The 27937-nt window shown below is 50.3% G+C and overlaps 3 protein-coding genes across 12 annotated transcripts in view; 2 read left to right on the plus strand and 1 right to left on the minus strand.

Moving 5' to 3' along the window:
* The first annotated feature begins 428 nt into the window (after nucleotides 1–428).
* LOC132229189 (corticosteroid-binding globulin-like) lies at nucleotides 429–8837 on the plus strand. Its single transcript, XM_059685948.1, has 5 exons — nucleotides 429–534; nucleotides 2271–2897; nucleotides 4732–5002; nucleotides 8330–8477; nucleotides 8605–8837. The coding sequence occupies exons 2-5, from the start codon at nucleotides 2288–2290 to the stop codon at nucleotides 8788–8790; spliced, it is 1215 nt and encodes a 404-aa protein (XP_059541931.1). The 5' UTR covers nucleotides 429–534; nucleotides 2271–2287; the 3' UTR covers nucleotides 8791–8837.
* Nucleotides 8838–14142: 5305 nt separating this feature from the next.
* Nucleotides 14143–27869, plus strand: SERPINA10 (serpin family A member 10). Of its 5 annotated transcripts, none has more exons than XR_009451665.1 (6): nucleotides 14143–14276; nucleotides 16468–17172; nucleotides 18225–18498; nucleotides 19816–19966; nucleotides 21672–21914; nucleotides 27707–27869. XR_009451665.1 is itself a non-coding variant. In XM_059686014.1 (5 exons), exons 2-5 carry the CDS (start codon nucleotides 16518–16520, stop codon nucleotides 21861–21863), a joined length of 1272 nt encoding a protein of 423 aa, XP_059541997.1. In that variant the 5' UTR covers nucleotides 14143–14276; nucleotides 16468–16517; the 3' UTR covers nucleotides 21864–23591. The 5 variants fall into 5 exon arrangements, 1 of the variants encoding a protein (XP_059541997.1); XR_009451666.1 differs by having other exon boundaries at nucleotides 27710–27869; XR_009451667.1 differs by lacking the exon at nucleotides 27707–27869 and adding an exon at nucleotides 22029–23591.
* The window catches only part of PPP4R4 (protein phosphatase 4 regulatory subunit 4), a 92550-nt gene continuing 91077 nt past the window's right edge, over nucleotides 26465–27937 (minus strand). For 5 of the 6 annotated variants that reach the window (XM_059686002.1, XM_059685994.1, XM_059685998.1 and 2 more), the window contains one exon: nucleotides 26465–26601. In XM_059686002.1, coding sequence (XP_059541985.1) covers nucleotides 26577–26601 — 25 coding nt within the window. In that variant the 3' untranslated portion in view covers nucleotides 26465–26576. The remainder of the gene's footprint in view (nucleotides 26602–27937) is intronic. The other variant, XM_059685990.1, reaches the window with a different exon arrangement.

Genomic DNA, 27937 nt, shown 5'->3' on the forward strand with positions numbered 1-27937 from the left:
TTCTCATCTAAAAAAAAAGTGATAATAGTATCCACTCATAGGGTCTTGGTGGAGATTGGGATGGTCCAAGGAAGAAACTGGCTGCTTTTATTCTATCTGAGGTCCCCTTGAAGGCAGGACCACGCCAGACTCATCCCTAGCCTGAGCTCAGCAAGTCTTTCTTGACAGGTGTTAGTGCCATCATGCCAATGAAGGGCACCTGTGGCTTCTACGCCAGCTGCCACTGGGCAACCACAAACACTGACGCAACACCAGCCACATTTTGATATTTAAAAATAAAACATCAAAGAAGTGAACTTAAAGTTAATCTAGGGTGTTGCTGTGTTACTCAAAATTCCTGGAAAGGCCTCCTATTGGTCAATGACTGAGGGGAGGGGACCACCAGTGATGAAGGCCACTGGCCCTCTAACCATTAACCAGCCAGGAAGCTGGCAAACAGGATTTAGCAGCAACTGTCCCTCTGGCATACTGTACACCCCTGAGGACCCAGGACGCAGGACACAGCCAGCAGCTGCAACCTGGACTCTGCAGACGGTGAGTAATAGCTGAGGACACTCCATCCTTTGCTCCTGCCAGATCTCAGAACATAGGACTGCAACTTGCTTATTTGATTTTTTAAATTAGGACATGAACAGCCAACAGGGATAGGAGGCAGCCCAGGAGAGGGCGTCCTGAATTCTGTGTCTGCCCATAGGAGGTTTGGTTTCCCCTAGCCTCCAGCTTTGTGGGGTTGACACTGAGCCAAGACCTATTCCCATCTGTCTCACAACTGATGCTCCTAAGCCAGACAGCATAAGAGCTCAGAGACCAGTCTGAGAGCTGGCATGGCAGCGCCCTGGGGGGACGCAGGGTCAGGAGGAGAGGGTGCCCGTCTGGCATAGCACATACTGTGCATTCTACAGAGTTGCACACACCCCCTGGCTTGGTGACCTGGGGCAAGGATACTGCAGATAAAACAGCACTACCTGCTTTCACACCACGTGAGGAGGCCCCAAGGCTGTGCCTGGCCCCCAGGGGCGTTTGTGAAAGCCAAGGATGCCGTGGGTGCCCACTATGTGGGCCACTTCAGAAATGAGGAACAAGGACATACTTGAAATGAATCGTGAATAACACTGACACTGCATTTTCAGAGCTTTTTCACTCATCATTCTGTTATCTATAGAGAAAAGCAGAATGGCTGATCACAGGCTCTGCAGTCAGAACACACGGCTTAGAATTTCAGCTCTAACTCCCTGGGCCTCAGTTTTCTTATCTGTACAATGGCCCCAGGATGACCCCTTAAGTGAGGTCACATAAGAAAACACTAACAGCTGTGACTATATTCACAACCATCTTGTAGCATCTTAATCCCCATCTGGGAGGAGTAACACCAGAGACAGCAGGAAGAGAGGGCAGCAAGCCCACCTAACTCGAGGCTACACACTGCAGAGGGCCTTTGCCCAAGAGGGGCTCAAAGACAGGTTCAGAGCGGCTGGAGCTACAGCAAAGATCTCATTGCAGTGTGATGAGGACAGTGACAGAGAGAAGCACAGGGGAAGGGTTTCCTGGAGGAGGTGACCTGGGACCTGAGGGAGTGAGCCAGACTAGGCAGGGTGAGGCTGCACCTACAGAGTGGAGCCATGTGGGGCAAGAATGGGACGGCGCCCAGGCCAGAGCCAGCTCCACAGACACTGGGCGCTGCAAGAACCTTCCCTGCCCTGGCCCCTGCAGAGCAGTGAGTCTGGTGCATGCTGGGAGAAAACCCCTGGGAGAGCCAGCCATCGGGCTGTGGCTGAGACTTCCAGGGCCACATCTGAGGCTGGGAGCGGGGCTGGCTGTCACCAGTGACGAGGTCATGAGGCCCCCCCCTGGGTCACCTGGGTGAAGACCCACCCTGCCTGGAGCCCTGGAGAAGGCCACCAGCTTATTAATTAAAGGACACTATCAAAAGAGCAAAAAGGCGCCCACAGAATGGGAGAAAGTACTTACAAGTCACATATCCAATGAAGGGTTAACATCCAGAATACATAAAGAACTCCTAAAACTCAGTACAAAATACAAAAAAACAACCAACTCAATTCAGAAAATGGGCAAAGAACTTGATAAATCATAGGAGGTATAATTTATACTTTCAGCTGAGACAACTGAGGCCCAGAGTCCTCCTGGCTGGCCCCCAGTCACACAAAGTAGAAGAACAAACTGGGGCTTGAATGGGTCTCCTGCCTACTGTCCCACCAGCCCCAGTGCCCGGGAGTCCCCACATCATCTAATGAGCATTTCTCACTTTGCAGGCCCAGCATCCTGAACAATGCTGCTCGCCCTGTACACCTGTGTCCTCTGGCTGTCTACCAGCGGCCTCTGGACTGCTCAGGCTAAGGACTCTGATGCTGACATGAGCGTAAGGAGCCAGCACCGGGACCTGGCTCCAAACAATGTTGACTTTGCCTTTGGCCTGTACAAGCACCTAGTGGCCTCAAGCCCCGGCAAGAATGTCCTCATCTCCCCGGTGAGCATCTCCACGGCCTTGGCTATGCTGTCCCTGGGGGCCCGTGGCTACACGAGGGCCCAGCTTCTCCAGGGCCTGGGCTTCAACCTCACCGACACGTCTGAGGCCAAGATCCACCAGGGTTTCCGGCACCTCCATCGCCTCCTCAGGGAGTCAGACACCACCTTGGAAATCACCATGGGCAATGCCTTGTTCCTCAACCAGAGCCTGGAGCTGCTAGAGTCTTTTTCCGCCGACACCAAGCATTACTATGAGTTGGACACCGTGGTGACAGACCTTCGGGACTGGGCCAGAGCCCACAAGCAAATCAACGAGCACATCAAGAACAAGACACAAGGGAAAATTGTGGACTTGTTCTCCGAGCTGGACAGCCCAGCCATGCTCATCCTGGTCAACTACATCTTCTTCAAAGGTACCCCACCCATCCCATTCTGATGGCACCTCACCTGCTACTGCCAAGACCAGTAACAGCTATCAATATCCAGGTGCACTCGTGGGCAAGGCCTTTTGTTTTACAAAGCACATGCATGTCTGTGAGTCTCCATCTTCACCATAACCCTACTAGGAAGATGGAATTACATAACCTTACAAAAAGGTCAAAACGACAACCAGAAGAGTTGAGTGACTTGCCCAAGCTTTCATAGGCTGGTCTGAGGCCCAAACATGTAACCATGAACAGTCTGGCTACCTCAGTCTATAAACATTGGCTAAGATCTGGCTGTGAATCAGGCCCTGGGACAGGGACTGGAAACAGCAGCCTAGAACCAGACAGACCTCCGGAGCTCTCGGATTGCACCTGAGCTGTCGTGTATACATTTCCCAGGTGCTCATAGCCAGCCAAACTTCAGTTCCTCCTCACCCATTTGGAACAGCTTTTCCAAAATCCCTTTTCATAAAAATCACCAGGGAGACTTGTTAACATTATAGATTCCAAATCCCACACCTGACCTACTAAAGCAAGACCTCCACAAGGAAGTCCTAGAATTTGTTTTTTTAACCCTCCTCTAATCATTTTAATGATCAGAAAATTTGGGGACATATTGTCCTTGAGAATAAAATCTATTTATTTTATTTATTTATTTATTTATTTATTTATTTATTTATTTATTTATTTGGTGCCCTTGACCAGAATCAAACCTGGGACCCTTCAGTCTGCAGGCCGATGCTCCATCCACTGAGCCAAACTAGTCAGGGCGAGAATAAAATCTAAACTCCTTAGTTCTCAACCCCCATCCGCCCTCAGGGAATTGGACAATGTCTGGAGATATTTGTGGTTGTCACAACTAGGGGTGGGGTAGGATTGCTCCTGGCATCTATTGGAAGGGTGTCTATTGGAAGAGCCCAGGGGTGCTGCTAAATACCCTAATGCACAAGACAGTCCCACAATGATATCTGCCCCAAATGGCTATAGTCCAGTGATGGCGAACCTATGACACGCGTGTCAGAGGTGACATGCGAACTCATTTTTTTGGTTGATTTTTCTTTGTTAAATGGCATTTAAATATATAAAATAAATATCAAAAATATAAATCTTTTTTTTACTATGGTTGCAAATACCAAAAAATTTCTATATGTGTCACAGCACCAGAGTTAAGTTAGGGTTTTTCAAAATGCTGACACGCCGAGCTCAAAAGGTTCGCCATCACTGCTATAGTCCCAAGGTTGAGGAACCCTGGCCTAGCACCATCTGCTTCTCTGCCACTCCAGCCTCATGTCAACATTTTCCCTACACACACACACACACACACACACACACACACACACACAATGTCTGACCATACTAAATTCCTTTCATATGCTGGAGTATGACTGTCCCTGTAGAAGCCTGTATGAGTTTCCTATTGCTGCTGCAACAAATTACTGCAAATATGGCTTAAAACAATGCAATTTATTATATTACAATTCTGAAGGTCAGAAGTCCAAAATGAGTCATACTGGGTTACAGTCAAGGTGTTAGTAAGGCATGTTCCTTCTGGAGGTCTTGTTCACACCTCTCTTCCATTTTTAGGGGCCAATCTCAGAAACGGAGCTAAGCCTCAATCCATTCAAGAGTGGAAGATGGAACAGGCCTTAAACCTCTGGGGATTTCCCATTTATCAGGAAACTCTAGGGGACTGGCGGGGACCTTCCAGGGTGAGGGAAGCTGCTGTGTAACTTGCGTAATGGTTACCCCTGGCGCTCAGCTGCCACCACGCTCCTGCTCTTACAGGCCTATCTCCTGCCCTCCCTCTCCCTCTTTTTCCCAGGCACATGGGCACACCCCTTCGACCTGGCAAGCACCAAAGAGGAGAACTTCTATGTGAATGAGACGACCCTGGTAAAGGTACCCATGATGTTCCAGTCGAACAAGATCAAGTACCTCAATGACCCAGTGCTCCCCTGCCAGCTGGTGCAGCTGGACTACCTGGGCAACGGCACCGTCTTCCTCATCCTTCCAGACAAGGGGCAGATCGACGTGGTCATCAAGGCACTGAGCCGGGATACCATGCAGAGGTGGTCCGATTCCCTGACCAGCGGGTAAGCCCTCCAGCTGGCTGTGTGAACTTCTGAAGGGGATCTGTCCCCAGAAAGTGGGGTGGGTGGAAAAGGGGTGCACCTGGGTGCCCCTAGTGCCCCGGACGCACCCTCCAGGGCTCACTGTTTTCCTGTCTGCTGGGTTCCCAGAGGCCATGAGGTTCTCTGACCTCAGGTCACCTTCATACATCTGTCCATTGACACTGAGATACTTTGGGGCATTCCGCAAAGGGAGGTGCCTGGGAGGTTAACAGCCACCCTCTGTGTTATCATATGTTTGCATCATTTTTTTAAACTGAGTGCACCAGCCTCCCACTTACCCATTTTATAACCTTGCTTCCCTGAAAACAAGTAAAGCTAGAGATGCCTGAGAGACTACGGTTAGACATGTAATGAAAATGGCCACAGTATCCACCACGGAAGCAACACAAAGCCCATGAATGATTCTTAAGTCACTCAGGGACCTAACTCTTCTTCAATCAGTCAGTCAATAGTAAAAATCAGGACATACAGTAGGTAATAATTGAATAAGGAGAAGGAGAGTGAGGAGTGTCCATGCTGATGGGATGGTGGTCAGGAGAACCAGCCAATGAATCTCAGGCCCAAGAAAGGGTGGGCTCAGAGTGCATATTCAGGGAGGCTGGCTGAGCATGTGAGCAATGAATGAAGGAAGGAACTGACAAATGAATTAATTTTCCCCCAGACACTTCTGAGCTAGAGGACAATCACAGTTATGGTCAAGCATGTGCCCAGCCCCAATCCTCACCTTGGAGGAGGCAGATGTTTTTGAACATGATCCTCACTCTTAGGAAATCTGAGTTCTGTCTGTACACAAGCAAACACCAACCAACAAGGGACCTGTAGTGGGGTGGGGTGGTGCAGACTCCAAGGGCAGAGGGCATGCAGGGAAGGGAGCAGCACTTGTATCTGGAGTAGCTCAGGAAGGTTCATGGAGCAGGTATCATTCCTTTCATTCCCTCAGTCACTCACTTATTCACCTAACAGTCATAAATGGAAGCACTACTGTGTACCACGCACTAGGCTAAGCAGAAGGGATAGAACGGTGAGTAAGACACAGTGCAAACCTCAAAGACATGCACTCCAAAGCAGAAAACAGATTCTGGTGGGGTTTACAGTGGACAGTGATGGAAGCTCTGCCCAAGGGAGAGAGGGAAGGTGATCTGTGCGATGCCGGGGGGTGGGAGAGGGAGGGGGAGGTCCCTGACTGGACCCAGGGCCCTGGGGAAGGAGATGCAGAGCAGACTGCTTTGGCTTTGAACTGTGTATTAAGCCTAGGTAAAAGTTCAACCAGCAGGAAGTGGCCCCTAGAGCATGAGTAGGAGAGGAAATGGCACCAAGTCAAGGAGGCTGTGCCCAGGGCCCCAGCCAAGCTGGGCAGCAGCAGCAAAGAATAAGAACAATTCAACTCAGATGAACTTAGCAACCCAAGACTCTGGAGGTACAGAATCTAGAAAGAAGCTCTTCTACTTTTTTACATACTAGAAGCCCGATGCACGAAATTTGTGCAAGGGACTCGGCCCCCGCCACCATGGAAGGTCTTCCGGAAGGATGTCCGGAAGGCCATCCGGTCTAATTAACATATTATGTTTTTATTAGTATAGATGTAGGTTTGGGGCTTTATGCTCTTGAGTTGCGTTTACTTTGAATGATCCCCTCCACTGTCCGCTGCTGGGGCTCCTGGAAAGGTTATCCAGTTCCAGGAATGGACATGGAGGTGCCTGGGAGTTTGACCTCACTCCTGAAGGGACTCGGGGTCTACTCAGGTCTGGGATTCAGAAAGACCCCCTATGGCTACATGGGGGACACAGAAGGCATTCTTATAGAGTCCTGAAACCAAACATACCTGCCCTGAGTGTGTGAGGTTGGGGGGGGGGGTAGTATGTGGAGGTGGGGTATGTTCACGTGAGCCTGTGTTTGGGCGATGGTAGACAGGGACCCATTTGCCAGCTCTTCACCATTTCAACTGTCCCATCCCCACCTCCATTCAGATACAATGCCACTAGATGCTAATGACACACCCGGATTCTAACGAATTCTGGACCCTAATGTGTTGCAAATGAGATCGATAATCTTTCTCTTTACACCAAAAGTAATCTCTTCACTAAACTACTTTAAATTACCATTAATCAATAACACATGCCACTTTCTTCTAAACCCTTATGAAAATAAAGATCCAAGGTGAAGTTTTGCACCTTTAGCCCTCATATGTGACTGGGCATGGACAATTCTCTACTCCATCCACACGGAGCCTGCCCAGTCCCAGAAGACAGACCCTCCGGTTCCTCACACCCGGGCTTTTGTGACCTTTCCCCACCTACCCTCCCAGCATCACCTCAACGCTCCCCAGTCTCCCCAGTGCACCGAGCCCCCACCTTCAGGTCCAGCTTGAACCCACCTCCCGCGGAAGCCTCCACCCCACTCAGAACTCGCACACTCTTTCCTCCCTGTCCCCTTGTCCCGCTGTCAAAGCAGATTGGTTTGGCTTTGAACTGTGTATTGAGTCTCACTTACCCCAGCGGCACTGTGTCACACGGGCAGCTCTCCAGTGGCGAGGAGATGGGGCCTGGAGGTGGCTGGTCCTGGTGCTTCCCTGGTGTCACTGGGGGAACCCTCAGCCTCTCCGGACTCTCAGTCTCAGTCTGGACACTGACGGCAGCGTGAGCGCGTGCGGACTGGTCGAGGTCCAGGAGGTAAAGAAGGTCGGCCAGCCTGGCATTGGTCCAGCCCCCTCACTTTCTGCTGCTATTTCCTAGTCCGGAGGAGAGCTTCCACATCCCGCTCACCGCGATGCCAGTGCTCAGGGCTGCTGGCAGCCTCCGGGACTCCCAGGGCTGTTGGCTCAGTGCACAGAGGTGCTGCCTCCCCGCCTGCGGTGGAGCCCGGAGCCCATGTCGTTTCGCTGATGCCCCTCAGACTCAGGGTTTCAGGCACCTTCTCACTCTCTGGAGAACAGGACAAGGAAGAAATATTTAAAAGAAACTAATACCTTAGTAGGTGAAAATGTTCAGCATCCCATGCCCAACATGATTCCACCTAACTTTCTAGAAACCCCACTGGCTTTATCCAATGAGAACTGCTGGCCAAATCTCGGAATTCTTACAGAACCAACCTCAGAGCAGAAGGGCCAGGGCACAGAGAGGGCTCTGTGCCTTAGCGGCACAGCTGTGGCCAGGACCCCATCCCTGTCCCTGCCCCTTCCCCCAAAGAACCTATGCAGCTGAGAGGCAGGGTCCGGAGGGATCACAGGAAGTCTAGCTGGCCAGGCCCCGCCCTGGGAACATCCAACCCCGTCTGCTTACCCCCGAGCAGCCAGGTGGACCTGCGTATCCCGAAGGTCTCCATCTCGGGAGCCCATGACCTTGGGGACCTCCTGGAGGACATGGGCATTGCAGACCTGCTCACCAACCAAGAAAATTTCTCAGGCATCACTCAGAAAGCCCAGCTGAAGGTGTCAAAGGTAAGTGTCTCTAGAGCCTTCCTCCCCCCCTCAAAAAAACGCACAAATAATAATCAGCAGCGTGGAGCCCACTCATGAATAGGCCGAGAGCCCCAGGCTGAGAGCCCGGCATGGTCCATCCCCACAGGTGATCCACAAGGCCACGCTGCAACTCGATGAGAAGGGGGTGGAGGAAGCTGCCCCCACCGGAGTCACCGGAAACGAGGCGTCCAAGCCTCTCACCATTCACTTCAACCGGCCCTTCATCATCATGATCTTCGACCACTTCACGTGGAGCAGCCTCTTCCTGGTCAAGGTTGTGAATCCTACCTAGGCGTCCACTTCCCCAGAGCCGCCACAGAAAGGACATGGGAGGAGGGAGGGGCCAGTCCTCTCCGGTTCTCCTCTGTAATAACGGGCTCTGTGACTGACAACAGGGTTTGGAAGGAGAAAGGTGGGTCATTGACAGAACCTGAATCATAGCCGTATAGCGTAGTCATGTGATTTTGTTTTTTGATCCTTGAACTATGGTTAAGTAATCATATGCGGCAGCTGGGGGAAGGGCATGTGGAAGCACTATGACTTTTGGAAACTGTGTAAGTTTGAAATTCTTTCTAAATAAAAACTTTAAAAAGAAATAGTGTAAGCCAAAACACAACAGGAAGACACTTTCAAAGTGCTAGGGGGGCAATGTCATTACCTTTCAAAAAGAAAAAACAAGTCTTCAAAAATGAAGGCAAAGTATTTTTTTAAGATAAACGAATGCTGAGAAAGTTTATCAGCTTCACTAAAGAAATATTTTAAGTAGTTTTTAGGCAGAAAAAAAAGATGACTCAAGATGGAAACCTGGACCTATACGAAAGAATGAAGAACACTGGAAAGGGCAAATACTTATGTAGATAAAACAAAACATCTTAAAAACATCTTTAAAGTATAATTACTGCTTAACGCAGAGAAACTTATCAATGAATGTGTTGCTTCTCACCTCCTAATCTTCCCTTCATTGCTGCTCTGCAAAAATGAATCTGGGCCTTTTAAATATTTTTGCGTTGCCTACTGGGCATGATGCTAAACTTTGCCAGTAGAGGGCTGACAGAGTGACATTGAGGAAGAGAGACCTTACCAAAGGGTATTAAATGAGATAAAAGAACTGAACTGACTGAATGACGAACAGATGGACATATAAATAGATGTAATAGATATGATAGATAAATAGATAAAAGATAAATAGACAACAGCTAAACAGACGGATGGCTAGGGCATATATCTTGAAAAATAAGAATTGAAGTGTATTTCCTTAAATATACTACTCATCCCATAGATACCTGGACCTGAATCCTAAAGCCATTGTATTACTTAGTAAGGAAACATAAGAAGTATTCCCACTAAGGTCAAGAGTAAGACAAGGCCGCCAGTTACATCCACTACCATTTTGCATTGTCCTGGAGGGTAGACTGTGTAAGTAGAAAGAGAAAGCACAGCTGCAGATGGCTTTTAATATACTTGCTTAGCCCTAGCACAACAATGATTAAACAAACTCAAACAATGCAGGAATTCAGCCTAATATAAGGAAAAGGAATTCACATGCAAAAAGAGACCTTCACACACACAAGTAACAACCAGTTAAGACATGTACTGGACGAGAAAACCCAACAGCAACCAAAAAGATAAACATCCTATATAATAAAGAGCTAATTAGACCAAACAGCAGAACAGCCATCCAGACAACCGTCCGGACGAGCCGGGGCTACAAGGACCGAGCCCCTTGCACAAATTTCGTGCATTGGGCCTCTAGTTAGAAATAAGCAAGATGTGCACAATCTATGTTCAGAAAATTATAAAATACTTCTTAAAGATGCAATCAAATGAACAAAATAGATCCAGGGACACAGAAGCATGGAACAGATTATCGAACCTCAGAGGGAAGGTGGGGGGAGTGTGGGTGGGTCGGAAGAGATCAACCAAAGAACTTGTATACATATATGCATAACCCATGGACCCAGACAAAGGGTGGTGAAGGCCTGGGGTGAGGGGTGGGGGTGGGCTAGAAGAGGTCAATGGGTGGGGAGGAGAATTGGACATATGTAATACTTTCAACAGTAAAGATTTTTTTAAAGATGCAAAAATATACTTGAACAAATGGAAAGAAGTTTCTTCTTGAAGAAGATGCCTCAGCATCATCCAGGTGTCAGTTTTCCCCGAGTTAATTTGATCACTTAATGGTATTACAATAAAAACACTAACGAATTTTTTCTGGAGACAGACAAGATGATACCAAAGTTCATATAAAAAAAATAAACATGCAAGAATAGCCAGGAAAACACTGAAAAGGAAAAGATATGGAAGACAGGGAGCAGGTGAAATGGAAATTTAATATTTGACCCAGAGGACTTTTAAGTAAGTGGCATTGGAACAACTGAATAGCCATTTGGGAGAGGAAAAGGATAACATTCGGCTCATTCCTCACTCCATATTCAAGAATAAACTAAGAATCAGAGATCTAAATAGAAGTTAAAAAAAAAAAAAAAACACAATATAAGTACTGGAAGAAAACACCACCATTTTCTCTATACATTAGGTGTAGGAAAAGGTGTTCTAACCATGCCTCAAAGTCCAGATGAAACTGAAGAAAGAACTGACCAACTTGACTAAGTAAAGAATATTTTTTAATTGCATGCCCAACAATTCATAAGCAAAGTCAGCGGAAATGGAAACCTGAAAGAAATATTTGCAATGTATGTCACTGGTAGAGCAGCAAACCCTAATACATGGTGCTTAAACATATGAACATATGTCCAACTTCGCTTAGAATAAAAAACGCAAATTAAAACTATACTGAGATACCACTTCCTATCTACCAGCAGGCAGACATTTGAAAACTTCACAACACACCCTACGGGTTGTGTGGGAACGGTCATTCTCATACCCGACAGTGGAAATGCAAAAATGGCCGTGAGGAAAGGATTTGGAAACAGAGACTCTCCTCGTTCCCTGAGACCGATGTTGCCGATTACCACCAACTAGGTGGTTTTAAATTATTTTTCTTTTTTTTTTATCTTAATACATTTTCTTTTTAATTTCAGAGAGGAAGGGAGAGATAGAAACATCAACGATGAGAGAGAATCATGGATCAGCTGCCTCCTGGGTGCTCCCTCCGGGGGATCGAGGAGCAACCCAGGCACCTGCCCTGACTTCCTGGTTCACAGGTCGGCGCTCCACCACTGAGCCACGCTGGCTGGCCACAAACTAGGAGAAATAAATTCATGCACAGTTTTGGGGGGGCTAAGGTCAGAGGTCAAGGTGTCTCAGGGCTCGCTCCTTCCGGAGGCTGAGAGTGAATCCATTGGAGTCTCCCAGCTGGGTGGCCGCCAGCAGTCTGTGGGGTGCAGGGCTTGGAATAACACACGCCCATCCCTGCGTGTCGGTCTTCAAGTGGCCTGGTCTTCTGGTCTGCGCCTCCAATCTCCCTCTCCCTTTCTTTCCCAAGGAATGAGGCGCACCCCAAACCCAGAGCCATCCTCTCTCCAGATCCTCGCCTTACTTACATCTGAAAAGACCCCTTTTCTTTCTTTAATGTTTTTATTGATTTTTTGAGAGAGAGGAAGGGAGAGGGAGAGAGAGAAACATGGATGAGAGTCATCCATCTGCTGCCTCCTGCACGCCCCCTACTGGGCACTGGTTCCGCACCCCCGCAGGACCCAGAGGCCAACCCGAGGCCTCCCTGTGGGGCCAGGCGACCCCTTGTCTAAATAATGTCGCAGTCACAGGACCAGGAGTTGGGACTTGGGCCTATCTTGGGGGGGGGGGGGGGTGTCTACTCTTGAACCAAACAAATATAACAAAATTACAGGTATATTATTTTTTTGACCCAGAAACCCCACTGTTAGGAATGTGGCCTAAAGACACACCTCCAGCTCCTTTGAAGAGTAATCTGCTCGGTGTCCTTGAACAAGCTAACGGCCTCTCTGAGCATCCGTTTCTCTACCCTCCAGGGAGCGCTTCTCATTTCCCTCCTGAGGAACCTTCGGCCTGCGGCCTCCTGGGCCGGGCAGACTGCAGGGAACCCCGCGCTCCCCCAGGCCACGGAGGACGGCTTCCCAGGGCCGCCCGGGAAGTGATGGACTGGCCTGGGCCATCAGGCCACGGAGGACGGCTTCCCAGGGCCGCCGGGAAGTGATGGACTGGCCTGGGCCATCAGGCCACGGAGGACGGCTTCCCAGGGCCGCCGGGAAGTGATGGACTGGCCTGGGCCATCAGCGGAGCGAGCGGCGCTGGCGACAGAGCAGGCCGGTCCGCAGCCCTGTCAGGTGTCACTGGAGCTTGGTGAGGCCAAGAGCCCGACATTTGGCCCCAGGCGTGCATGTATGCGTGCCGGCGTGCACTGCGTAAGCGTGCGTGCGTGCGTGCCTGCGTGTGCTGCGTGCGTGGGTGGGCGTGCGTGCGCGTGGGCGGGCGCGGGGTGTGCGTGCATGTGTGGTCGGGCAGGCGTGGGGCATGGTGCGTGCGTGTACGTGCATGTGTGCGTGCGTTGCAAGGGTTTGAGAAGCCCGCTCCTTTCCACCTGCCGGAGCTTCCGCCATCGGACCGACAGGGAGCCGACTGGCTGCGGTCCGCCCACTGTTTCCTGAGGCTGATCGTGCCAGTAACGGCCTTGGCTGCTTTTCACATTTGCTCTATTAGCCCCGCGCTCGCCATGTGAGGTGTGAGGTGTGAGGTGTGAGGTGGCAGGTGGCAGGTGGCAGGTGGCCCTCGCCTCCCCGCGGAGTCCCAGGGAGGACGGAGCTGTCTCCCAGTTCACCCCGGTCACCAGAGGCCTTCCTGCCAGCGCTTTCCTGGTCTCTCGACAGGTGCTGAAATCGGGAGCAACTGGACATCAGGGGGCCTGGGCCCGCAGTCCCCTTGGTAACAGTCCAAATCCGGGGCCGGGGCTGGCCCAGAGGTTCATTCTGGCACTAAAATTACACCACAGATGCCACCCAGGAGCCCTTCCGACAGGTCCCCAGCGGTGCGGGCAGGACTCGTTAAGCCTCCGCCTGGGGCTGGGGATTCCGGCTGCAGCGCGGGATGGATAACAGTGTGCGACACAGATGGCCCCGTCCGACGGCTCCCCACGCCTTCCAGGGGAGCGATGCCTGAGCATGTACACGTTCAAAGAAACATTATTTCCCCTCCATGTTATAGCAGTATTTCGCTTTTTAAAAAGATCTGTGGCTACGCCCTAGTAACTATTAAACTTCACTTCAGGGTAGTGAAGGGCACATGAAGTATTTATATTGTACAAAGGAGGGCCGATGGGGCTTTTTGTCTTAAAAGGCCTCCCCCAGCCTTGACGTTGGACACTTGAGGACTCCGGGCCCTTGAGTCTGGCCAAGTAGTGGGTTGACCTTGAGTTGACCTTGCGTTGCTCATAGCAGGGCACCTGCCTGTCTCTCCCGCTGAACCCGAAGTCCCTTGGAGGTTGGGGGAGCAGGTCTTCATCACCTCTGCCCCGCCGCCCACAACAGGTGCCAGCCCGGCTGGGGACTCAGGAGGCCCCCTGACAACGCCATCCCCTGGGGTTGCGAAACAGAAGCTCCCCTGGAGGGATTTCCACACTCAGGGTGGGAGGGGCAGCGGCGGATGTGGGAAGCCTCTCTCCGTGTCTCTGCTTTTCCAGAAACGCCAGCATCTCCGCAGGCCCGCCGTTAATCAGTAATGGCCCCTCGGGGGCGCACTTTGGAACAGCAAATATTTGCTGCAGGCTCTCAGCTGCCCGCGCCCCAACCTCTGCCTTCGCCCTGCACGACGGACCTTCCCAGGCACCCGGGGGCACCCAGACTGGTGAGAGGCAGCAGATTAAAGGGAGACCTTCGCAGTCCAGCCAGCGAGGCGTGGGCTCTAAGGTGAGGGGGGAGTCCGGGCAGCGCCGAGCCCTCACTCGGGGGCCGGCCGGAGAGGCAGCGGCGGGGTGAGAGGCTGCTGTGGACACGGGCTTCCCCTGAGGAAGGAGAGGGGATGAGGCTTTCAGTCCACAGAGTTTGTGTCGCAGCACTCGCTGTTCAAACCACACTCAGCATCCTGCTCTCCCCCCCCCACCCCCCCAGCAAACCCCCCAGCAATCCCCCCACCTCAGGGCTGGGTGAGTGCTGCTCACCTGATTCGGGCCTGGGAAGTGGTGAGTGAGCTGTGTTTCTTCCCACTCGGGTTCTCTAGGGTGATGCGTCCTCGGCGTGCTTGAGGGGCGCCCTGCGCACAGATCCTGTCCTGTTCAGTAGGTGAGCGTGACCTTAGGGCAGGGGTCCTCTAACTTTTTAAACAGGGGGCCAGTTCACTGTCCCTCAGACCGTTGGAGGGCCGGACTATAGTTTAAAAAAACAACGATGAACAAATTCCTATGCACACGGCACATATCTTATTTTGAAGTAAAAAAACAAACCGGGAACAAATACAGTATTTGTATTTTCATGTGGCCCATGGGCCGTAGTTTGAGGACCCCTGGTGTAGCTTATCAAGTATGCAATACTGCCATGTGTAAAACCAGTATACATCCTTAATTAAAAAATACTTTATTGCTAAAAAATGCTAACCACCGGCTGAGCCTTCAGCGAGTCGAGCTCTTTTGGCTGTGGAGGGGGGCTGGCCCTAATGCTGAAAGCGCAGCAACATGAGGCAGGCCTGCGTACCGAAGCATGGCCAGGGTCCGTTTGGACGCTGCAGGAGGTACTTACCCAGCGTTTGCGGCTGGGAGCTCCTGAACTCGGCCTTGATGTTTAGAATTGCAGAGTTCCCTAAACCCTGACATTTAGGAAACACAGCAGGTGTGTTCCACTGGGTGAGGTAGTGACTTCCGGCACATTCTGCTGGGCCGTTTAACATAAGAGCAGTGCACTGGGTCCTGGGCCAGTGTCACTTTGTGCCAGGCACAGACGAGGACACAGCACCTGCGTGAGGGAGAGGCGGCTGGGAAACTCCATCGTGTCACACGGGGCCTGGCCAGAGTCAGGGTCTCCACTGCTGGGACTCCTGTGAGGCCTGCAGCCTCCCCTGCCCGATGCCCACTGGGCTGACTGGCTGCCCTCCCAGCCCCTCCTGGGGCATCTCGGTGACCTGCCCAGCCAGCCTCTGGGTCACAGACCTGGACACCAGGAGCTGAGTGTGGAGACTGTCGGGCCCACAGCCCAGCCCTGGGGTGTTTACGCAGACGGGAAAAGTGGGGGTGCTCAGGAGCCAGGCTCTGCGCCCAGAGGCCAGGGAGCCTGGAGAGGTGCTCGGGCTGGGCCGGCTCGTGGTGAGGAGCATGGGGTTTGGAGACCCACTGCCAGGGCCAGAGGACTGACTCCACGTGGGGCTGAGAGCGAGGACGCACTTCACAATCTGTGAGGGTTAGAGGAGGTCGGCCCAGGCCTCACTCAGGACAGGCTGGCTCACGTCTGCCGGGGGCCTCCAGGTACAGTGGCGGAAGGGAGAGCTGGCAGGAGCTGGGAACTGGGCACCGGGGCTGTCAGAGGGGCGCGGGGGGCAGAATTCTCACCACCGAGTCAGGCAGACCCAGTACTTGCCCTTTCCTGGCCCTGATGGCTACTCCGACCCTCTGCATCCCCAGCCAAGCAGGCCCCAGACCCAGGGCCCCGAGATCCAGCTGGATGTTCTGCTGTTGGCCCAGCGATCAGGGGCAGCGCGTGTAGCCGACCAATAGAGATCTGTGCACCTCCTGACCCGCCCTGCTCTGACCCCGCCCAGGCAGGCCGTGGTCCGGACCACATCCTCTCCCATCCACTGCTTCATGAGAAGCGGGATGAGTGGGAAAGAGGGGAGGCCAGGAGCTGCGGCGGGCTAGGGCCCAGAGCGGGGTTGGTTCTGTAACAGAATCCCCTTCTTCCTCCGGGTCTCCGTGAGGGGACTCGGCTGCATGAGCCAGAGGTGAGCCCCTGCCCACCCTCAGAGGGAGGAAGTGCGTCACTGGAGGATGGGCCACAACACAGGGACGAGGGACGGCATCAGGCATGATCACCAACCTGCTCTCTTCTCCCAGGAAGCCCTGCTGCTGAAGAGCAGCGCTCCCTCGGCCTCCACGCTGACCGGATGGCGGCGGTACTGCGCCTCCTGCTCCCCTGCCTCCTGGCCCAGGTGTGGCTGCTGCCCGGCACTGCCCAGGCGAGGCCACAGACCCCTGCTGTCCAGAATGAGACTTCCCAGGAAGTGCAGGCCCCAGAGGAGGAGGAAGAGGAGCCCTGGCTGATGGCCAGCGGGCACCAGCTCTCTGAACAGACCTCCAACTTGGGGTTCAGCCTGCTACGCAAGATCTCCATGAGGCATGAAGGCAACGTGGTCTTCTCCCCGCTCGGCCTGTCCTTGGCCATGGCGGCCCTGATGCTGGGGGCCACGGGGCAGACCAGAGCCCAGCTGGAGGGCGTGCTCAGCCAGACGGGGCCCGGGCACCTGCCCGCCTTGTTTCAGCGGCTCAGACAGCACCTCTCCCGCAACCAGGAGCTGGGCCTCACCCAGGGGAGTCTGGCCTTCGTCCAGGAAGACTTTGATGTCAAAGGGACATTCCTCAATTTGTCCAAGAGGTATTTCGATACCGAGTGTGTGGCTGTGAATTTCCACAATGCCTCGCAGGCCAGAAAGCTCATGAATCATTACATGAACCGGGAGACGCAGGGGAGAATCCCCACGCTCTTCGATGAGGTCAATCCCGACACCAAGGTCATCCTCGTGGACTACGTCTTGCTCAAAGGTATTTGGAGAATGTTCTGCTCCCCCGCAAGCAGGTCCCTGCGCAGCCCCGCCCCTCCCGTTCGCCCCGCATAGGGTTAACGCCAAGGACTTTCTGTGAGGCCGGGTCTCACAGGCAAACCGAAACAGGCGTGGGCCGTGTGATGTCCCGGCACAGGCCGGGCGTGCCCCCCCATGGCCCTGCCGGTGGCCCACGTGCTGCGGTCCCTAGTTCCCAAGCACCTCTACGCAGCTCTCCACGCCTCTAAGGTTCTGACGCTGACCCTTCCGGGCAAGTGATCTGTGAGATGCGGGTTACATCTTTGCTCCTTCACTCGCTCCTTTTGTGAACTGGGGCAAGTGACAATGTCTCCTGTCCTCAGACTCTTAATATAGAAAATGGGGACCCTCCCACCTACTGTGCAGATGAGAGTGAGGCTCAGAGAGGTGAGCCTGGGCAAGGTCACATGAGGCCAGACTCAGCGAGGGGGTCCTGACACTCATGCCAGACCCTGTCCATCCTGCCCTCTAACGGGCAGGGGGCTGTGCGGCCGCCGCTGCAGCAGGAAGCTGGCACTAGGGCCTCGCCAAGCCCAGGAGAATGTGCTTCCCCGCCAGGCACTGTGCCGGACAGTCTGTGTGTAGAGGGCCACGCTCTGCACGCTGCTGGCCTCTCTGGCTCGGGTGGCTGTGTCATCAAGGGTCCCCTTCTCGCAGGACCTGAGCAGCCATGCGTGGGGAGGTCCTCACTCCTGTCCCAGGGCCCCTGCCCGCACGTGGCTGCGCAGACTAAGGGCTGGCGGAGGACAGGGCAGGACGGGTGCACTTCCTCACGCTGTGTGTCCCCAACGGGCCACAGGTGGATCTGGGTCCTGCCAGCCGGGAAAGAGGCTGGGACAGGCGGCCTCTGGGGAGTTCGTTTTGCTGCCTGAGCTGTGGTCAGAACACACCTCCGGGGCCCACGCTGCCCAGTTGGGGCAGAGAGGGCTGGGCAGCGCTGCCCTCTGTGACTTAAACAAGCATGCTACCCCGCAGGGGTGGTTCCCACACCGAGTTCTTTTCTTACTTGTCCAGGGAAGTGGTTGACCCCCTTTGACCCAGCCTTCACGAAGGCAGACACTTTCCACCTGAACAAGTACAAGACGGTTAAGGTGCCCATGATGTACAGCGCGGGCAACTTCGCCTCCACCTTTGACGAGAGACTCCGTTGCCACGTCCTCCAGCTGCCCTACCGAGGGAACGCCAGCATGCTGGTGGTGCTCATGGAGAAGATGAGCGACCACCTGGCCCTGGAGGACTACCTGAGCACAGACCTGGTGGACACGTGGCTGAGGAACATGAGGACCAGGTACGCCAGGCCCCAGCCCTAGACCAGCTCGGTCTCTGCGAGCACTCGCCACAATTCCGGGGCTCAGTGTCCGTCTCGCCCGTGGCCGATGGGCTCCCTGGGAGCAGGGGCTGCTTGGCCCTGCTTCCCTCTGTCCTGGCATCTCTCACGGCGCCTGGCTCATTCATCCGCTCGGCCAGGCACTGCCACACATGCACAATGGAGCCCTCGTGGAGCTCACATCCCAGTGCAGGGAGATGAGGGAGTCGCAGTGCAGGGAGCGAGGGGGCACCAGGGTGCAGGCGCCCCCAGGAAGGCCTGGAGAAGGTGGTGGCGGATGTGAAGCAGGACCCTGTGGGTGTCTTGGGGGAGGGAAGTGCTACAGGCAGAGGCAGTCTGGGATGGAGAGTGCCTGGTGGGTTTGAGGAACAGCAAGGCAGCAGGGAGGAGGGGAGGTCTGATAACCAGGGCCCAGGCCCCCAGGGCCATACATCACAGGCCCCAGAAAAGACGGGCTTTTCCTGAGGGACATGGGAAGCCCCAGGGGATCTGAGCAGAGGAGGACCAGGGTCTGACTCGTGTTTGAAAGAGCCACACAGCCATGTGGAGTAAAGACACTGCAGGGAGAGGGAAGGAGACCCGTCAGGAGGTCGCTGAAACCACCCCGTCAGGATGCTGCCCTGGGCTGTGGGGTGAGCGCAGCAACGCTCTGAGTGACCTAGGAAACTGGTACTGCTGTTTGGGGCTACACCTCATAAATTAAGAAATTGAGACTTCTTTAAAAAGATGAATCTAGTGTCAATTATTTGTTTTCATGCTTCTTGTTTTTGAGCCACAGAACTCATCTTTTTAAACACAAATTTCAGAGAAATCCAGTGCATATAAAACAGAATATCAGCATGTCTGCCTCGGGGGGTTGGGGGGGGGGGCCTTCACTCCCTCCTGCGGTCCATCCCGACTCCTAAGACTCTGGAACGCCGCCGGGCTGCAGACTGTGGCTGCAGCGCCAGCCTGGGGCCTGCAGGATTGCTGCAAGCAAAGAACTGCTGCAAGGAGTTCCTTGCTTTGGGCTGTTTTTAAGACATAGGGAAAGGGATGCAAAATGCAGTATCCTTTGCTAATGAGACCGTGAGTCACTGGCTGGGAGATCAAACCCGTTCGGTGAAGCTGAAGTTACATATCAGCGGTTTCCCCCGAGCCAGAGCATCACAAAAGAATGGCATGAGCTATGTCCAGTGAGCGACTCATTAATGGGAATGATCTTGGAGAGAGTGATCTTTGTAGCCTGCAGCCTACGGCTCTGTCTCCATTTCCCCATTACATCTGCTTGTACCACAGACACATGGAGGTTTTCTTCCCGAAGTTCAAGTTGGATCAGAAGTATGAGATGCATGAGCTGCTTAAGCAGATGAGAGTCACGAGAATCTTCTCACCCTGGGCCAACCTGGGCGAGCTGTCGGCCATGGCGAGAAACCTGAAAGTGTCTCAGGTAAGCCAGTCTCTCATGCGGACCCCAGCCCCGAGGATGAAGTCGGGCCAAAACCAACACGTTTTTGCAGATGATTTTAATGTTGATAAAATTCCAAGTTGTAGTAGAAGCTTAGATTTAAATTCCGAGGGCTTGAAATAGCACCTGAGTTGGATGTTTTAAGAATTTTGAGCTACTTTATTAAAACATTAATTTCTCTTATGGAGAGCTCTCCCCCTCCTCTCACAAGCACTCAAGAAGTGTACCCCTGACAAGGAACTCATTCATGGGTTCATTTAAAATGTCATGAAGTCACACCACTCTCAAGATGAAAGAAACCCCCAGAAGCTACCTGCCCAACTTCCCACCCTTGTTGGCACCCCCTCTATAATATCCCTACACATTATCCTCTAGTTTTCCAGCCCTCTTTCCTTCCTTCTTCCCTCCCTTTCTCCTCCTCCCTCCCTCTCTTCTTTGTAATGCTTCCACTGACAGGGAAGCAACACTTTGAAAAGCAACTCAATCCACAAATGGCCAAAATTGTAATTGTTTTGTTTTCATATATATGGCTTTGGGGTGTTTTTTCCCTGTACCCCCATTAACGCATACTCTTGGGCCCTTGTTCTGCCTCTAAAGATTAGTCACCTCCCACAAGGAATCCCCTCAGCTCATCTGCTGTCTCAGTGGGAACCTGCTGGTTTCAAGGGGAGCCAGGCCTGTTACCTGTGGTCGGAGCAGCCCAGGACATTGCAGGGAGCTGCCTACCACTCCTGGCCGCTCACTGACGCCAACAGTAACCCCCTCATTCTTACGACTGAGAAAATGTTCTGACATTTCCAAGCGGCAGCTACATCTTCCCCTGCTCCTTCTTAGCTGAGGGGTTTGACTATTTTCCCATTTTCTCCTTCCAAGGGAGGTTTAAAATGGCAGCCCCCTGAGCAGGACTCAGCAGGGGAGCAGGCCTACAGCCAGGCCTTCGTCTCGGGAGATGAGAGGAATAAACAGGACAGCCCCGCAGACCAGCACCTGTAAGGCTTTCTGCTGCAGACACGGCATGGTGACTCCGTGTGCTCTTTATAGTTTAAGTGGCAAACCACTAACTGTCCTCCCTGTTTGCTCCTGGAGAACTTCCACTCCAGGACATTGGGGAACCCCCAGGAGCTGCTACACTGATGCTTCCTCTATCTCTTATAATTAGGTTGGTCCATCACCCGCTTAACATGAGGTGCCTGGACAAAAGGGCCTCCCAGCCAGGACAGGTGGCCTGAGTACAGGCAACCAGAGTCCAGGAAGTCCTCAGGGACCCCAGCACTTGCCCAGGACTCAGGTGCTGGGAAGCTGCCGCAGACTAGCCACACCCCTCACCCAGCTGGCCCGCCAGAGGGAAGGCCAGAGTGTTCGGGGCTCCAGGCAGCGTGAGCACCTTCCCGAGGAGCACCAGCTGTGCCCAAGGATCAGCAGCACAGAGGCCGCGCTGATCTGATGCATGCATGCAGGGGTCGGCCAGTGTTTCCCATTTGGGGTCCTGGTGTCTCCTGGTATTTGAGCTTCTAAGGCAAGTCCCTGGGCAACCTCAGATGCTTCCCCTGAGCACAGAGGAGCCCCATCCCACTCGTTCCCAGGAGCACGGCCCTGTAGGTAGGACCACAGCAAAAGCTGTCAAGGGGCTCAGTTCCCTCCTCTTGACTGCCACCCACATGGTCTTCCACACGACTTCCTTTTCCAGGTTCTACAAAGAGCAGTGACTGAGGTGGATGAAAAAGGAACCGAGGCAGTGGCAGGAACCCTGTCGGAAATTATAGCTTACTCCATGCCTCCCATCATCAAAGTGAACCGGCCGTTTCATTTCCTGATCTATGAAGAAACCTGGAGGGTGCCCCTATTTCTGGGCAGGGTGGTAAACCCCGCCCTCCTGTGATGGACGACAAGCACGAGGACGCGGTGCCCAGTGGATGCCGATCTGCCTGAGGTACGGGCACCCGCGCAGGCACTGGTGCTGGGTGGCAGGAAGGATGGCTCCTGTCTGCTGCTGTTTGAGCCACTCTTAGAGAAATCCGAGTGTTCAAGTCAAACTTATTTTCAGGTGAGGTTTGCACAACCCGTTCGGTATGTGCAGCTGCGACTAAGAGCCTTTGCTGCTGACCGAAGCAAGCTTGGTGGAATGCCTTTGCCCTCCTGTTACTCACATACCAGGACACTCTCCAGATGAGCCTTTGGGAGGAAGACACAGACACATTCTCCATGAGTCACGTGCTTCACTCTCTACTTCCCTCTGGTGCAAAATAAGCGTTTTCTTGTCATCTGCTGTAGAACCATTTCTTGCTGACTAAAATTAGAAAAACAGCCCAGCCCTGTGGCTCAATGGTTGAATATCAACCTATGAACCAGGAGGTCATGGTTTGATTCCCAGTCAGGGCACATGCCCGGGTTGCAGGCTCGATCCCCAGTAAGGGTATGCAGGAGGCAGCCAGTCAGTGATTCTCTCTCATCATTGATGTTTCTATCCCTCTCCCTTCCTCTCTGAAATCAATACAAATATATTAACCTGTCCTGATCCCAGCGTCTGATCAGCGCGGCCATTTCCTCCAGGCAGGCGAGAGATGCAGCACATCACTTGGCAGAGGCATTCGCTGAGCCTCAGGCCACCCCGTTCAATACCTTCATTTTACAAAGGACGGGGATGGGGAACCAGACACAGGTCACATTGTGACTTTCAAGGGCCCCAGGCACTCTTGGGTCTTTCCGACATAAAAAAAGATACGCATATTAAAAATTTGATTTTATGACGGCATTGGTATAATAATGAATACATTATGCACTGTGTTTGTCTTTATACCAATGCAGGTAAAGTATGTAACTTGCTGATTGCAAAAAGTAAAACATTCATGAGCCCCAGAAGGTATCCTGGGCCTTAGGCACTGTGCCTACTGCACCTAATGGATGTGTCGCAGGAAGTGGCAGGAAAAGCAAATGCTTGCCACGGTTACCCAGTGGCCCCGCCTATTTCTCTTTTCCTTCTTTCCACCTAAACCGCCCGGTGAGGTCCAGCGGAACAGGCCGCGTGGGCTCGCTGCTCAGTCAGCCGCTGCGCTTAAACGAGAAGCCTGGCCCGCGCCGAGGCTACCAGGAAAACAGCCAATCCCTGACGCTCTTAGCGGTCACTTTCTGTTACAGAGACAAGAAAGTATTTTAGGAGTAAATTCTGAGACTCGTGACTAGGGCTAACTCATCTTGGAGTGTCAACTGTGTTAATTAAATGCCTAATTGGATTTCTATCTGTTTGCTATCAATTTTATACCTAAAATTAATTTTTTGATTAGTCATCTTAACTATTAATTTAAATCAGAGTATTGTGTGTCATATTAATGTGAACACATAGTAATATTAGGCTACAGTCTGAAGACTGACTTTTCATCATTCTAAAATCTGGACATGGGTTCACTGTGTACTCCTTCCAAGGGCACCACGTGACAGTTGGTAAGGGCAGGGCAGTTCCAGGGCCTAGAAAGAGAGACACAAAATAGAGGACTAACTCCACCTGGCATTCCTCAGTGACCTGTTAGTATTCAGTTAACCAGGTTTATTTGTGGGAAGATACTAGAAAGAGAAATAAAAGAGGGTTCAATCAAATTACCTACTTTTAGAGATGAAACTTAGGGGGGGAAGTCTATGGAAACATAATATTCTCTAACAGAACTAATGGGTAAAGCCAGTTATGGAAAGGTTCACTGCTATTGAAGGGTTCATATAACATGCAGAGCAAACTCCCTCACCTCCCCACGAGCACCGCAAACGATGCGGCATAACGACTGTCACTAGCACGTTGCTCTCTGAGGCAGACCAGTGAAAAGTGCAGTCAATGATACAGAAAATTCAAGTTTTCAACTGAGGGGAGAACCTGAACATTACAACAATGTTTAGTGTCAGGTTTTTAAAACTGTTCCTACAGACACCAACATACCCACAGTCTCTCTCTCACACAGGCTATAATAATGAGAACAGAGTATTGAATTAATCTAATTCGTTTATCTGCGCTGTGAACTCCTCCTCAAGCTGAATTGCCTATTCATTTCAGTTCAGATATTTCATGTTTGCCTACTAACCACAAGGCAAAATTGAGCTGTCCCTTCCAGAGGAAGGGGTCTGAGCTCAGGAAGTCAAATAATGGAAATGATTTTCAGATGCGTATGAGGTTGTGGAAGAATATTTTTATATGCCCCTTATTCTACCGCTATGAAGTAAAATCCATTTAAGCCCTATCTCCATTTCTGTCAGTAAAATTGAGCTCTACAGGTCTGTTTTTGTTTGCAGTGCTGACCTGTGAAATTCTAGAACAGCGGTTCTCAACCTGTGGGTCGTGACCCCTTTGGCGGTCAAACGACCCTTTCCCAGGGGTCGCCTAAGACCATCCTGCATATCAGATATTTACATGACGATTCATCACAGTAGCAACATGACAGTGATGAAGCAGCAACGAAAATAATTTCATGGTTGGGTCACAACATGAGGAACTGTATTTAAAGGGCCAGGAGGTTGAGAACCACTGCTCTAGAACCTGTCCTTAAAATGCAAGTTTCCATAATTAACAAACAGTTGACGGTGATGTCCCTCCTTCTCTGCAGTTAGGTGGAGGAGATCTTTCTTTCCCACAGCTAGTTTGGAGGAACTGTCTGATAAGTTGCTACGCCAAGGACTTTTACAAGAGTATCAGTCTCGTTTCGGTGTGAATCTGTGTGTGGATGGTCATAACTGTCAGCAATTTGTGTTTTACTCTGATTTTATATATCTGGTTTTAGAAATATATATAATTTTAAAAAATATGTCAACAGTTTTAGAAATGATCGTGTTCTAAAAGAGGAAAGGAAACTTCTGAGCATAATTTTGAGTGACTGTGTGACTTGATTGCTTAGTGCCTTGCAGTGAGACTGCATTGCCCTCATACACCCCTGGACTGTAGGAGCTGTAGTGACTTTTCTCTATAGAGTCACTCTCCTCTTCTCTCACACGCGTAAAGGAAATAAAGGTTCCTAACTCTGCTAAATGTATTAGTGAACAAACAAACTGGAATGCTCCATTTTATTTAAAGTGACAGAGTCCATGCTGATTATGAATCACAGTGCTGGGGAACTGATGTCCCACTCACGCACCACAAACTCTCCCAGATCACAATGTGTTAAAGTGCATGTCAGCGATGCTGGTCGGAGACATCATTAAAATAGTTCCATGAAATCCATAAGGGAAGTACTAAATTAGCCACATGGTCAAGCTTCTCGAACCTACTCAATTTTTAAGTACTGACAAATGGGTTGAACAATTCCATTAACCTATCCTTAAATGAAAGATATCAAGAATCATAAAAATAGCCAACAAGAGCCAATTGTAAGGAAAGATGGAGAGAAATTGAGTGGAAGTTTCACACGAGTAGCTGTTCCTGAGTCATTTACAGTTGAGGTCAGCGTGCTTCTGTTACTCATCACTTAAAGGTGAACTATCTTACTCTTTCATTAGAGAATAAAAATTGCAAAAAAGTATTTAAAACTTTTTTCACAAACACAGGCATCTCATTCTCATTAACCTATGCTTTATTTTAAGTAAATTCACTATTCATTATTTCACATTATAAAAAGTAACCACACACGCATATGCATTCACAAATTAGATCATCTTTATCATACATCAATATATTTTAAAAAACAAAGATTTTCTAATATCAGTATAGTTATATGCTGATTGCATTTTGTAATAGAGAAGCTGACAATAGCTTCATACAGTATATCTCAAGATCTGACATTTTAAAATTAATAATCATACATGTTCTACAGGCAAACTGTGATGGAAATCTTAGCATTAGTATAAATAAAGGCTGTTGACATAGCATAAGCATGATAGCTCAGAGTAACAGCTGATTCAAACTAGATTCATCATTTTTAATTAAGGACAAATACAATCTAAAATGTAAACAAAGTATAAAATAAAATTTTCTAGGAAATAAAGGAAATCATGAATCTATTATTTTTAAGGTAATTGTGGCTAAAAGTTATGAGAAATCTTTGTGGAATTTCCATTGCCAAATTTAAGTTTCAGAATATCCGGGTACACCACATGGTCACCACAATCAGACTGATAACATAGTGGACTGCTGTTTGTACCCTTTTCAGTGTGGTTGTTGGGCTTGGAGATGCGTGAGAAACAGTGTCTTCCTAATTGACTCCCAGGCCCCTCCAAGTGATTCTCTAGCAGGGCATTGCAGTGGATGTGGGCTTTCATATAGGTTTAAATGCTAAAGCTCTAGAACAAGTAAACAGATGGTTTCCTGCACAAATAGAGTCAGCCGTGTCTCTTCTGCAGCAGTTGTTAAAGCACATACTAAAGTTGTTTTTCATTACACTTCACTGTAACATTGGAATTCTGCAACCACATTATTATTTAAGAAATATATATATATTATGCCTCCTACGGAATCTAATTTCAAATATGGGGCTTTTACAACATCAGCTGCCCTAATGTATCTCTTTCCATTAATTAAAAAAAAAAAAAAAAAAAAGGAGCCCCAGCCATTGCTTTAGCTTTTGTCCATCAATCACATTATCTCCAGGTGTCTTTGTTTTGCCTCCTTCATCAAGCAGATGATTTAAGGATTGGATTTTCTGGATTTTCTTTGTCAAAAAGGATGAGAAAAAGAGAGGGGGGAGGAAAAGAAAGAGGACGGGGAAAGAGGATAGAAGGAGGGAGGGGTGAGGGAGGAAGAAAGGAAAGGGAAAGAGAGAAGAAAGGAGAAAACAAAACATGAAAAATTGTATCCATATAATGCTTTAAAAGTAAATAAATATAGATAGAATCTACTATGAGAATCCTGAGTTAGTGAAAAATAAATTGCATATTATCTATTACTTGGAATTACCTTTAATTACCAAATCCTGTATGCCCCTAAAATAGCATTCAATTCAGTTCATACAACTTTCCTTACATTTTTTTTCATATAACCATAACAGAAATTCAGCTTAAATACTAGTATATCAATTATCTGGCTTTAAAAGATTTAAGATACAATGCATTCCCATACATCCTTTAAGACATCTATATTCCTAACTACCAGACTGTGTCATCTGTGTGATACTAAGAAGTTGGAGAAGGTATTGTATAAAATTTTGTTGAGCAGGAAAAACAGATATTAATATATTGTGAAATTATTTCCTAGGCTTATTTTAAGTATAAAGGATATGTTTCATTGGGACATAACATGGTGCGGAACTATAGGTAATACTTCACAGAAGCATAAGGAAACATAACCACATGGACCCTGGTCTGGTTATGGGCAGTGTGCATTTGTGAGAAAGTCCAAATGAGAAGCACATTAGCTGGAGGTACGGTTATGGACTCATAGATCCAGTCACACGTTAAAAAAGCAGCTGTGATACCAATATTCCTCCTCCCTCAGAACATTCAGAGCAGGAGAAACAAACGATGTGATTTGTTAGCAGAGTGTTTGTTTCTAGATTCATTTTTTAAACAATTACATATATAATTGATTATATAATTAATGTAATTATACTTTATATATTGAGCAGGAGAAAATTCAGTCTATGAATAGGAAAAACATGCTCAACAATGAAAGAACAGATAAAAAAAGTAATCTGAAATAAAGGAGAGTTGATATAAAGTTTCAATGGTCTTTATTTTTTAAAAAATGCCTGTGGCATTTAGAAAAATAAGTTGAGAAGAGAATGAATTATATGCTGATGTAATTGTGTTCTTCACTAGAAGAATTCTGGGCGATCTTTGAGAGGAAGAAGGTCAAGAGTGACCAAGCGGATGGATCACAGGAGGCCAGAAAAGGAAGGCACCGTGGCAGGTAAACCAGAGGCAACCCTGTCATTTTACCGACGAGACATGAGGCCCAGAGCACTGAGCGGAACGTCCACAGCTGCTTAGCGGCCCTGGAGCGGGCACAGGCTCCAGCTCCATGCTCTCTGCAGACATGACCCTCTTCTG

Source organism: Myotis daubentonii, chromosome 1, assembly GCF_963259705.1.
Source record: "Myotis daubentonii chromosome 1, mMyoDau2.1, whole genome shotgun sequence".
Lineage (NCBI taxonomy): Eukaryota > Metazoa > Chordata > Mammalia > Chiroptera > Vespertilionidae > Myotis > Myotis daubentonii.

Bases quoted from the DNA above. Each gene is read 5' to 3' on its own strand.
- LOC132229189 (XM_059685948.1), top strand. From the start codon at position 2,288: ATGCTGCTCGCCCTGTACACCTGTGTCCTCTGGCTGTCTACCAGCGGC. The intron at 2,898-4,731 runs GTACCCCACCCA...TCTTTTTCCCAG, and splicing joins CAACTACATCTTCTTCAAAG to GCACATGGGCACACCCCTTC. The intron at 5,003-8,329 runs GTAAGCCCTCCA...ACCCCCGAGCAG, and splicing joins TCCGATTCCCTGACCAGCGG to CCAGGTGGACCTGCGTATCC.
- SERPINA10 (XM_059686014.1), top strand. From the start codon at position 16,518: ATGGCGGCGGTACTGCGCCTCCTGCTCCCCTGCCTCCTGGCCCAGGTG. The intron at 17,173-18,224 runs GTATTTGGAGAA...TTACTTGTCCAG, and splicing joins GGACTACGTCTTGCTCAAAG to GGAAGTGGTTGACCCCCTTT. The intron at 18,499-19,815 runs GTACGCCAGGCC...CTTGTACCACAG, and splicing joins CTGAGGAACATGAGGACCAG to ACACATGGAGGTTTTCTTCC.